The 12,968-nt window shown below is 39.4% G+C and overlaps 1 protein-coding gene across 1 annotated transcript; it reads left to right on the top strand.

Annotated features, from left to right (window-relative positions):
- The first annotated feature begins 9,877 nt into the window (after nt 1-9,877).
- On the top strand, nt 9,878-12,035 carry TP53RK (TP53 regulating kinase). Its single transcript, XM_051976520.1, has 2 exons — nt 9,878-10,212; nt 11,494-12,035. The coding sequence occupies exons 1-2, from the start codon at nt 9,921-9,923 to the stop codon at nt 11,970-11,972; spliced, it is 771 nt and encodes a 256-aa protein (XP_051832480.1). The 5' UTR covers nt 9,878-9,920; the 3' UTR covers nt 11,973-12,035.
- The last annotated feature ends 933 nt before the right edge of the window (nt 12,036-12,968 follow it).

The following is a 12,968-nucleotide window of genomic DNA, read 5'->3' as shown; positions in this document are numbered from 1 at the left end:
TAGCTTTTTATTTTTCAAAATACAGGCAAAAATAGTTTTCAATATTTACCCTTGAAAAACCTTCTGTCCAAAATTTTTCTCCTTCCCTTCTCCCACATCCCTCTCCTAGACAGCAAGCAAATAAGTTATACATATATAAATCTTCTGTTCATTTTTCCACATTTACCATGCTACACACATACACACACAAAAAAAATCAGATCAAAGGCAGGGAGAGGAGAATGATAATGAAAACAAACAACAAGAAAAAAAAGGTGAAAATACTATGTTGTGATCTACCTTCTGTAATGTTCTTATTGGTTTTCTGGAGGTCTTGGGAGCAGCCTTCATTTCAGTAGAGTAATCACCACCAAAGTAGCCAAGTGTTAAAGTCCAAATCCTTTATTATCTCCTTCACAATCTTGTTTCCTTTCCTGGGGCTCGGGCCAGCTTTCTTAGAGGCCTTCTGGAGTCTTGTTTTCAGTGGAGAAACTAAGTAGGAGAGCCCTGCCACCAAGGTTGTGTGAGATGGAATGAATGAATCTGGCTCTGCCTCCCTTCCCAGTCTGTGTCTGGCCTTTCAGAGTCTCTCTCCAAGCCCTTCTGAGACTCTCTCCTTGGCTCCAAGAGCTTGAGCTCCCACCTCCAGTCTGCTTGTCTTCTCTGGCTGAGTTTGTCCCACCTTATATGCTCTCTTATAATTACATTAGCATGGGTGTGAATCTTGTAGAACTATATTAAGTACTAAGTACATGTACTGAACTAGAGAACTATTAATCACCATGCTAAACTAGATAACCATTGTCTTTATCAATTCCACTGAGTTAACACCTTGTAAGAATGCTTATTTTGGAGTTCTGGCCCATAACAATCTTCAATCTCCACAGTCCTCTCTCTGGATGCAAATGGCTCTCTCCATGACAGGTCTATTGGAATTGCCTTGAACTACCTCATTACTGAAAAGAACCAAGTCCATCAGAGTTGATCATCACATAACCTTGTTGCTGTGTATAGTGTTCTCCTGATTCTGCTCACTTCATTTAATAATAGTTCATGTAAGTCTTTCCAGGCTTTTCTGAAATCAGCCTGCTCATCATTTCTTGCAGAACAATAATATTCCATTACATTCATATACCATAATTTATTCAGCCCTGCCCCAAGTGTTGGACATTCACTCAGTTTCCAATTTCTTGCCACTACAAAAAAAATTGGTACTAATGAAACTTCAGCTAAACTCAATTTTACTTTAAAGTGACCCTTTTACAACAGAATCCCATTAACCCAGCTCTTGGAGCATTGGATGGCCTTGGGCAGATGTCTCTCACACTGAAACAGATGGCAATCTATTTCTATTCTGAAAACTTCCCTTAATTTGTCTTTGAAATCATGAGGCTGTTGAAATAGATCTTTTCTGCTTGCCTTTCACATTTTAAACTTACAACTGACCAAAGTACAATTAGGTTTGGCATCAGTTGCTCAAATCATGAAAGTAAGTTTGGAATAGGTCTTGTGTGCACAGACTTCTATAAAGAGAGTACTACTCTTTCTGCCATTTCTAGGTAAAGAGAAAAAACTAATTGCCAACCTCCTTTTCCTCTTTAAAGAGATGGGGTTTGTGGATGTGGAATATTGTATAAGTTGCTATTAGTTGATTTATTGAACTGCTTTTTTTCCTTTTTAAATCTTTGTTACAATCTTTGTTAGGTTGATTTCCTAGCTATGGGAGGATGAGGGATATATTCAGAAAAGAAGAATGTTTATTATAAAAATTTTAAAAATAAAAAAATTGAATCTGCAAGCTGGGATTGTAGCACCAATTATGTGCCTAGTTCTCTGCTGGAGGATATAGCAGATATGAGAAAAGTAAAAGACACAATCTTTGTCACTATAGGTTCTATGGTCCAGTTGATCCTAATGAATTTTTCTCTTTACAATGTGAAAGTTGGACTAGACATCTCTAAGAATTCTTCCAGCTTTGAAATTTAGTTTTCTCAAGTCCCTTTTTCTTATAGCTTTACTCTACTTTCCCACCTCATTTTCCCTTCTCTTCAGAGAGCCTGATCTTTATAAAATGAAGGATTTGAGCTAGACAATTCCTAACAGCTCTAACATCCCTGCTCCTTTGTGAAGACTTTGAGAATAAATTTGAATAAGGGATTCCAACATTTTCTGGTTTCCAGCACACTTCCCTGTTCTATTCAAATGAAATAAATGTCTAGAGTTTACCATATATATATTAAAAATAAAGGAGAGAAAACCTGAATATAATTCATTGATATGAGAAACACTTTCTGCCAATGTAGGCTTGTGCCTTCTCTACCATTTACAGTATTGGGGAATTACCTAGAAAACTGAGATGTAAAATGACTTGCTTAGAGTCACTCTGCCAGTGTTATGTTGGAGGAAAGATTTGAATCTTGGTTCTTACTGGCACTAAGTTCAGATCTCTATTCATTGTAGCACATTATCGCTTTAATTATAGATATAAAGTAAATTAGCTCAGTAGGATAACATAGTTATTAAATATTCTTAAATACCCTATGTTGGATACCCCTGAGTGGGATGTAATAAAATGCCAACAGGTAAGTGTCACAGGGGTTAGGAAAGGGAGCGAGCTGGAACTGGACCCAGCATTACTATGAACAACAAAGGCATTACAGTATATCATGAAGGCAACACAGCCTCAGATAATTTTGTCTTCCTCAGGGTCTATCATATACTGATGTTTCATCTGCCTATTCAGAGCTCGTTAAGCTTTCTATACCCAGGACTGCAATAGTGTCCACCAAGAAGATGAGAAAATGATCCTTGAAAATAGGTGATCCCACAGATTGAGACAATCAACCAATATATCAGAGAATTAATCTCCAAGTAGGTGGTACAGTAGATAAAGCAATGGGTGCACAGTCAGGCAGACCTGAATTCAAATCTGGCCTCAAACACTAATCAAACAATAATTAAAATCCAATTATGATTTTAGACAAGCCATTTAACTTCTGCCTCAGTTTCCTCAATTGTATAAGAGGAATTATAATAACATGTACTTCCTAGAGTTGGGAGATTTGTTCCCAGGACTGTCTAAGATAATATTTGTAAAGAATACTTAGCACAATTCCTGGCATGCAGTGGATAATTAATAATTGTTTCTCTTTCACATTATGACAGGCCTCTATAAAATGCATGAAAATAATAACTGCCTTTGGCACCTTCTCTGAAGTGAAAAGAGAAAATGTATGAGAAATGCTTTATACTCAAAAAGCTTCATAAACTAGAGATATTGTTATTCAACTGAAGGATAATAGAATGAATATAATAATAGAATAAGGAGACTGGTAGATGCTGTTTATTATATAAGACTATATAATCTTATTAAGATGGAATTCAAAAACAGATTGTCAAAGGGACTTAATTAGGCAGGTGTCCCCAAAGGGTTGGTAACTCTGGAGATGGTTATAACAATAATACCAATAATCATGTTAAGTGAGTAATCAATTTGAAAACTAAATAATGGAGGGATGATTGCTGTAAAGTAGGCTTTAGTTGTTTTGAGAGAGAAAATGATCAAGAATTTGTATTTTATGAAGACAGCAATAGCAGACAGCTCTGTTATCAGGCCTTTGTGGAGTTGGTTTGGTTGTCCAAGGTGGGTACATCCTTCACCTCATTAAGTTTGAGTCCTAATTGGCTCAGAGTGAATGTAAATAGCAATTGTTTTCTGTTTTGGCCAGAAATCCTGAAGGTCTTCCCCTCCTCTCCTCATATATATCTCTTCCTCATTTCTTCCCTAGCCTTAATCACTAATTGGACATTGCCTTAATTAAACTGAGGTCTATCATCCTGATCTCTATCTGGCCACTGAACTGAGATGGCTTTAGAAGGGAAAGTGTGGCAGGTGACCTTGCACAGCCTGACTTCAGTTAAATCCAACTCACTTGCATATCATTACATCATCTCCCTGATGTCCTGGTCCTCTTTGAGAATGAAGTATAAACAATAATAGGGGGAGTTATTATTCCTTTTCCCTTTCATTTCCAGCTGTATAAAATGGATGGGTAGATGAGAACCAGAAATACCTTACCGATGGGCTGAAGAGGTGTACATGAATTGGGAAAATTTTGGTTCTGATCAGACCACAAGCATTGTCACTTTTTTTCTTGAAGCCCTCTGTAAAATGAGAATGCCTGCCCTATCTCCTTTGGAAGGTCCTGTGCTTCGTGAAGAATCAAGGAAATGTAAGTTTTTATTGTTCACTTAAAAATCATGGGATCAGAGCAGCTAGATGTCACAGTGGATGGAGCACTGGTCCTGGAGTCAGGAAAACCTGAGTTCAAATCCACTTAACACTTATTAGCTGTGTAAATCTAGACAAGTCATTTATCCCCAATTGCCTCTAAAAACCATGCAAAAACAAACAAACAAAAAGTCACAATTCATTGATTCACTGCTGGAAGGGCTCTTCAAGGCTATAGATTATGAGTACAATGACTTCATTTTACAGAGAAGGAAATTGAGACACAGCGAGGTAAAATGATTTTCCAGGGGCAACTTTAAACCATTCTGGTCCTTCTCTCCTCTGAGATTCCAGAGTTTTGAAGACAAGAACTAGACCGTGAAAGGGAAGTTACAGCAAGAATGGATGTGGGAAGTCAGCAGAAACACAGGATTTGAAGCTGGGACTTTAGAGATAATCCCATTGTTTTACTAAAAGCAAAGAAAAACATCCCTCCCCTGATGTCTCTGGCAAATAGATTAGATCTATCATTCCCCAACCTCTTCTGTCTTCTGCCTGCCTTTTCTATTGGCCCTTTGGAAAATCCACTTCATCACCAAACCATTCTCTTCACTCTCTGTCTCTTTTCATTATCGTTCCGGATTTGGTGAGATAGGGCTTTCTCCAGATGGGAGAGTCCCCTTCTCCAAAGGTGGATTGTTCCACATCTCATGTTTCCCAGCATGCTGATTAGGCGAAGCAAGTGTATTCCTGTCTCCCCATGACCATTATTAATCAATAGATCAATCAATCAACAAGAATTTGTTATATGCCTAATACGTGCCAGATATAGCAGGAGATGCTAAGGACACAAAGATAAAATAATGAAATCTTCAAGGAATTTCCATTCATTCTATTTGCTATCAGCATTGAGCATTCTCTCTGCCTTTGAGGTTCAGTCCATTCATTTATATCATTTTGTCCATATCGAATTTTGGCCTCCAAGTCCCTTTCCTTCATTTCTTAGAATTTTAAGCCTGACTCACAATTCAGTCTCCACCTGGACTCCTGCTCCCATGCTTGGAAAGTGGAAGTGAGGTAGGGGTGGGCTTCAATATAGCCACATCCCCAAGCACTCTCCCATTTCACCTGTCTCCTTAATTCCTATGGACTTTATTTTCATTCCATGTAAGTCTATCACAGAGAAACCTTACCATCACTTCTAGCTATGAACGTGAACTATGAAATTCCTTTCTCTGATCACAGTGTCCAGTCCTTTCTTTCCTTCTACCATCAGTCTCAGGTTAGTCTCTTATCCTCAGCTTTTCATTCTTTCTCACCCCCAACCCTCCCTCTCCAATCTCTTGACAAGACCTTATGACTTTACCTTTAAAACATTTCCTGTCTCTATCTCTACCTTCCAGGTCTTCTTACACTTTACAATCCCCCAAGCATTCCTTGTGACATTGGCCTCTTCAATCCCTCTAACAAGAGGTGGAGTAATCTGCATGCCCAGAATACTCTCCTTTATGGCTTCTTTTGATCTTCTTGAAATCCTTCCACAGGAAGCCTTTCCAGATTCCCCCTTAACTACTACTCTCCCTCTACTGATTAATTCAGATTTATACAGTGTATATTCTGATTGTATATAGTCGACTGCATATTGTCTTTCCCATTAGAAAGTGGGCTCCTTGAGAGCACACATGGGATTTTGCCTTTTTTGGAATTGCTAATACTTAGTACAGTGCCAGATGCAAAGCAAGCCCTTAATGCTCATTGAATGAATGATTGTTTTTTAAACTTGTTCTTCATCTTCACCACAACCTTCAGACCCTTCATCCCTTCCTATTCTCCCAGTACATTACCCTTGCTCTGGGGAGAGTGTGGGAGATAAGGGACATAGTTCTGAAAGGGTTAAGATCTCCAGAGCATAGTTATAGTAAAGGCTCTCTCCAGTCTTGATCCTACCTAGAGTTAATAACTATTCAATATCCCCCTTTCTTTATCTCCCATGTTGCCTTGTCTTACTACCATTACCACCAATCTTTAGCCTTGAATCAATTCTGCCTTTCTTCTCAATTGGTTCCACTAAGCTATTGAACACCAATGGAGGATTTTTAGTACCCTCCAGACTGGGTTCATTACAAATTCACGTCATCTACTTTCAAATGAGCTCATTTTCCAGAGATCTATATTTCCTCTCTTTTAGTATTATCTGGGTTATCCCTCCTCTCCTTTCCCAAAAGTAGAACGTACTTAAGGTTAAATAAAAAGTTGTAAGGAAGTGTTTATGGAGAATAAAAGTTGGGTTCAAATCCCATTTCAGATATTCGCTAGCTGTATAGTCTTACATGGAGTCATTTAAACTTTTGGGATATAAGTTTGCTTTTCTGAAAAGTGGGGACTCAGATACCATTAGTGGCCTGTAAAATTCCTTAAAATAATACACAAAATCTCCTTTGTGTATTGTCTTCCTTAGTTAGAAAGTGAACTTTTAGAGAGCAGTTAGCATAATAGAAAACATTTAGAAAATGCTTTCCCTTTTCATTCACCAAACTACAAAACTTCATCACAAAACTCATCTTACATATTATAAACAAATTAGAAGAATATAGGATACTTTACCTCTTAGATCTGTGGAAGAGGAAGGAATTTGTGACCAAAGAAGAACTGGAATTCATTATTGATCACAAAATAGATAATTTTGATTATATTAAGTTAAAAAGGTTTTGTATAAACAAAACTAATACAGACAAGGTTAAAAGGAAAGCAATAAACTGGGAACACATTTTTACATTCAAAGATTCTGATAAAGGCCTCATTTCTAAAATATAAAGAATTGACTCAAATTTATAATAGTCAAAGTATCCTTTGACCATTGATATGAACAGACAATTATCAGATGAAGAAATTGAAACTACATCTAGTCATATGAAAAGGTACTCTAAATCATATTGATCAGAGAAATGCAAATTAAGATGACTCTGAGATACCACTACATGCCTTTCAGATTGGCTAAGGTGACAGGAAAAGATGATGAATGTTGGAGGGGATGTGGGAAACCTGGGACAATGATACATTGTTGCTGGAATTGTGAACGACTCCAACTATTCTGGAGAGCAATTTGGAGCTATGGCTCAAAAAGTTATCAAACTGTGCATACCCTTTGATCCAGCAGTGTTACTACTAGGTTTATATCCCAAAGAGATCTTAAAGGAAGGAAAGGGACCCACATGTGCAAAAATGTTTGTGGCAGCCCTGTTTGTAGTGGCCAGAAACTGGAAACTGAGTGGATGCCCATCAGTTTGGAGAATGGCTGAATAAGTTATGGTATATGAACATTATGGAATATTATTGTTCTGTTAGAAATGACCAATAGCATGATTTCAAAGAGTCCTAGAGAGACATGAACTGATGCTAAGTGAAATGAGCAGAGACAGGAAATCATCGTACATGAGAAGACTATACGATGATCAGTTCTGATGGACGTGGCTTTCTTCAACAATGAGATGATTCAAACCAGTTCCAATTATTCAGTGATGAAGAGAATCATCTACAGCCAGAGAGAGGCCTGTGGGAACTGAGTATGGTTCACAACATAGCATTTTCACTCTTGTTTGCTTGCATTTTATTTTGCTTCACTTTTTTTTATTGGTTTGAGTTTTCTTATGAGGCATGATAATTGTATAAATATGTATATACATATATTGGACTTAACATATATTTCTACCATGTTTAACATGTATTGGACTACTTGCCATCTAGGGGAGGACATGGGGAGAAGGGGAGGGAATTGGAACACAAGGTTTTACAAGAGCTAATGATGAAGAATTGTCCATATATGTGTTTTAATAAAGAAAAAACAAACAAACCTCTTACAACTCACTGTCCCACCAAAGAGCAAGAGCTAGATTTGCTTTTCTGTATCATTAACTCATCCCTTGCTACTCCTGATCTTCAGCTCTCACTTTGTCCAGGAACTCTTCTTTTGGGTAAATAAAGTTTGGTCCAGAAGTTCTTCACCAATCTATCACTGGCCTCCCACTTTATCTCAGATTCATTTTCTTGCACCTCACCTTTTAGCCCATCAACTACTCTATATTTGGATCTTTTGTTCACTAGCTACCTGGATATGATGGGATCCCTCCAGAGAACTAAATCCAAATGTAGCCACTGTTCTTTCTCTCTCCATTCCCCACTCTCACTCTCGCCCTTTCTCCTCCTCTCCAGATTCTCCTGTGGGAACATCCACAAGTAGGTAAAACAGAGTGGATTGGCTACCTACAAAACTGCAAGCCATAGTCTGAAGACATGCTTTCTTCATCGATTTAGAAGCCCTGTGTGAATTTCACCCATGAAACAAGACCTAAACATACCTTAATACATGTCTGTTGAAACTGTAATGTTTGTTCTATGTCTAATCGCTAATCAGCAAATATTTGGTGAATGAGGCAATAAATGAATAAATGACCTTGCATCTTGGAAGAACCTTCTGGAAGCAGATAGGAAGGACTGAAAGTCCATGAAGAATTTATGGGAAGTGGAATACTCTGTTACTGTTAGCTGTATGATTTAGGCAGGTTCATTCTGAGGGCCTCAGTATTCTCTCCTGTAAAATGAGTAGGTTGGACTAGAGGATCTTATGAAGAGACAGGACTTCTGGAAAGATGAGAGGGCTCAGCAGAGAAACGAGTAAACTAGACATTTTCTCCCTAATCCTGGGCTACGTTTCTGCCCTTTGCCTCGAAACCTGGACCAGAGGCAATGCCCTGGAGAGCTTAGACCTTTCAGAACTCATCCTCTATCCTTCCCCCCAAACAGTGACTTGTGACCCACTCCTCTGATCAGGACCTATGGACTCGGCTCACTATTTCAAGTAGATCCCAGTCCTCTCTTGGCATGTTCCTTCCCAAACTGGTCCTGGATAGTTGTGAGTAGTGGGGCCAAGAAAACTGAGGAAACTATGGCTCTTCTCTGCAGCATGCAGAGTGGTCTACAGCACTGATGAGCGCCTTGCCCACGGTGAAGGCTGTTTCAGAGGCAGGACTAGAAGACGGGTTTACTGCCACTGCTTCTAAAAAGAGCCACTTTGAGCCCCTAATTCTTCCATTCACTCTCCTAATAACAAAGCAAAACACCCCTTTCCTCTACTCTCCCCCTCCCCTAGTTGAATATAAAGTTCTTGGGTCAGGGACAACCTTCACTTTTATATTTTTGCCTTCTGTAATGTGAGACCTTAAAATAAGTCAATGTTTTTTCATTCATTCATGGTAGACGACGAAGAATTGGAATTTTAGGAAATGAGTTTGAATCGCCATATCTGCCACTAACTATTTGTGTCAACAAGCATTTAAGCGCCATTCATTGTAGACACAAACAAAAGACAGACCTTGCCACCAAAGAGTCACAGTCTAAAGAAGAGGCAAGACGGTGTGACATTAGGCAAGTCCCTAAACTTTTTAAAAATTACTTTAAAACTTTCATTTTAAAAACTCTTGGATTCCAATTCTCTCTCCCTCCGGCCCCTCCCCCGTCCACTGAAAAGGTAAGCCTTAGGAGAATAAAGCAAGGCCTGGGACTTCGGACAACTCCCGACTCTCGAGCTCCGGGCCTGAGAAAATTCCGAGGGGGAGGGGGCGGAGCTTCCGGAAAAAGAGAGGAGGACCAATCACCGAGGACTTCCGAAAAGAGCCGAAGAATTCCAATAAGCCGCAGTTGAGAGGCGGGCAAGATGGCAACCGCCGCTAAGACAGAGAACGGGACGGCGGAGACTGAGGAGCTGGCCGCGCCCCAGGAGCGGAAGCTGGAACGGGAACGGGAGCGGAGCAGAGACTTCCTGCGCGGCCTGGAACTGGTGAAGCAGGGGGCGGAGGCGCGCGTGTACCGCGGCCACTTCCTGGGCCGCCCGGCGGTGATCAAGGAGCGCTTTCCGAAGCGCTATCGGCACCCGGCCTTGGACACGCGGCTGAGCCGCCGGCGCACGGTGCAGGAGGCTCGGGCCCTGCTGCGTTGCCGCCGCGCTGGTGAGCGCGAGCGTGCGCGCGCGCGCGCAGGGGGTGGGCGGAGCGGTCTTGCGGGGCCTCGTGCGCGCCGGGAAGGGTTCTCGCCTGGGCTTGGGAGTTTGTTTGCCCCTCCTATATACACATACTAGTAAATACTAGTTATCTCGTGCAGGGAAGCTGGGAGGCGGCGCCGGGAATCGGGCCCCAGGCTCCGAGCGTCGGTCATTTTCACCGGCGTCCCATTCTCAACATGAAATGATAATAGCTGCACCTTAACCTTCCAGGTTGTGAAAAGATCAAATGAACTTGGTTATAAAATGCCATACAAATGCTCGGCGTTATTGTAAAGTAAAGACTTAGAAGCAGAGGAGACTGCAGCAACTAGTTGGGAAGCCTTGCCACAGAGTTCCTAACCTTGTCTGAATTTCAGGTTTCTATTAAGGGAAGAAACGCAATTTAATTTGTGAAAGCCCCTTGAGGTCTGTGTTTGTAGTATCCCAGCACTTTTTTTTTTTAATTTTTTATTTAATAATTACTTTATATTGACACTCGTTTCTGTTCCGATTTTTTTTTCCCCTCCCTCCCTCCACCCCCTCCCCTAGATGGCAAGCAGTCCTTTGTATGTTGGATATGTTGCAGTATATCCTAGATACAATATATGTTTGCAGAACCGAACAGTTCTCTTGTTGCACAGGGAGAATTGGATTCAGAAGGTATAAATAACCCGGGAAGAAAAACAAAAATGCAGATAGTTCACATTCGTTTCCCAGTGTTCTTTCTTTGGGTGTAGCTGCTTTTGTCCGTCATTTATCAATTGAAACTCAGGTCTCTTTGTCAAAGAAATCCACTTCCATCAAAATATGTCCTCATACAATATCATTGTCGAAGTGTATAATGATCTCCTGGTTCTGCTCATTTCACTTAGCATCAGTTCATGTAAGTCTCGCCAGTCCTCTCTGTATTCATCCTGCTGCTCATTTCTTACAGAACAATAATATTCCATAACATTCATATACCACAATTTACCCAGCCATTCTCCAATTGATTATCCCAGCACTTTTTGAAGCTCCTGGCACATGAGGAAAACTTCAGTCAACCCCTTGTACACTGACAGCACGGAATTCTTTTTTTTTTTTTGATAATAAGTTTAGATAAGATACAAACCCAGCCCTAGTTTTGTTGCTCTTACTGAAATTATTTGGCATGATAAGAAAACTCTTGGATCTTTAAAAATGTATTTAATGAAAATGTTTAAAAATAATTTAATAAAAACTATCTTTTTCTTTTCCGTCTTTCCCACAGGAATATTAGCCCCAGTTGTCTTTTTTGTGGACTATGCCTCCAATTGCCTATACCTGGAAGATATTGAAGGATCCTTGACTGTCAGGGACTATATTCAATCAATTCAGGCCACTGAGACAGATCCAGAAAAACTCTCCCTCTTAGCAAAAAAGATCGGGAAGGTTCTGGCACAAATGCATGATGAAGATGTTATTCATGGAGATCTCACCACCTCAAACATGCTTCTGAAAATGCCTACTGAACAGCTAAGCCTGGTACTCATAGACTTTGGGCTCAGTTTTATTTCTGCTCTTCCTGAAGATAAAGGTGTAGACTTATATGTCCTAGAAAAGGCCTTCCTTAGCACACACCCCAACACTGAGACACTGTACCAAGACCTTCTAAAAAGTTACTCATCAGAATCCAAGAAGTCAGGCCCTGTGCTTAAAAAGTTAGATGAGATACGACTGAGAGGAAGGAAGCGATCTATGGTTGGATAGAAGATTCTGTGGTAGTTCCACATAGTTCATTTCCAAATAAATTTCCCAGGGAGGCTACCAAAACCTGTGTTGAGATTTTATTTTTAATTTTTTTATATCCTGGATTTATCCCCCAAAAGAACATTTCTGTACACATGTGGCAGAACATAAAAAGTGAATCTGTAAGAAATTATAAATTTCCACTGCACATCATTTTTTAAAAAGTATATAATTTTAAAACTATCCTCCTTATTAGTCATTCTTTCCAAATGAACTTTCTATTCTGTGCATTTAAAAAATGTTACCATGCCCCCTCTTTTTGTATCACTACTGCTAAATCCCCTTACCTTACCTTACTTTCTAAAATTTAAAAAAGAGAAAAAAGATCCTTCTTTTGCCTTGTGTGCAAAGATGAACAAAACCAAATTATAGTGTCCAAAAATGTAATGTCTGTGTCTCTGCTTCCTCATACTTCATGCTTTTACGGTTCCTTCTCATTCCTCACTTCAAACCCTAGAATATAGCCAATCTCCCTCCCCCACCTTGTTTGTTTGTTTTCATTTAATTCCTTCAATATCTAGTGAAGATTTTATGATTCTAAAGAGACACTTACTTTTCTCATTATTATGATATCAGAACCATAACTTCCAATTCCTCATTTATTTTTCTGGATTTCAACTCATGTTTGTATTTAAAAATTCTACACAGTTTTTGTCTCTGCATTATTAATACTTGAAAATCCTCTTCCTTTAAAGACAATATCCCCATGTAGGATTATACTTAACCTTTGCAGGTTAAATTATTCTTGATTGTAAGCCTTTTTACTTTGTCTTTTGGAATATTATATTGCAAAGATCTTGCATTTGTTGTTGAATCTGCCAGGTCTTATAGGATTGTAAGATTAATCTAGTTTCAGAATTCAAATTCAACAGGCACAGACTTAAAAAGTTGAAATACAGAAGTTTATTACTACTCAGAACCTTGATTTAAACAAGATGTAAGAAAAAAGAGAAAATT

This window comes from Antechinus flavipes, chromosome 2 (genome assembly GCF_016432865.1).
Source record: "Antechinus flavipes isolate AdamAnt ecotype Samford, QLD, Australia chromosome 2, AdamAnt_v2, whole genome shotgun sequence".
NCBI classification, from domain to species: Eukaryota; Metazoa; Chordata; class Mammalia; order Dasyuromorphia; family Dasyuridae; genus Antechinus; species Antechinus flavipes.
Note: the sequence above shows the minus strand (reverse complement) of the source record. Positions and strands in the feature narration are given on the sequence as shown.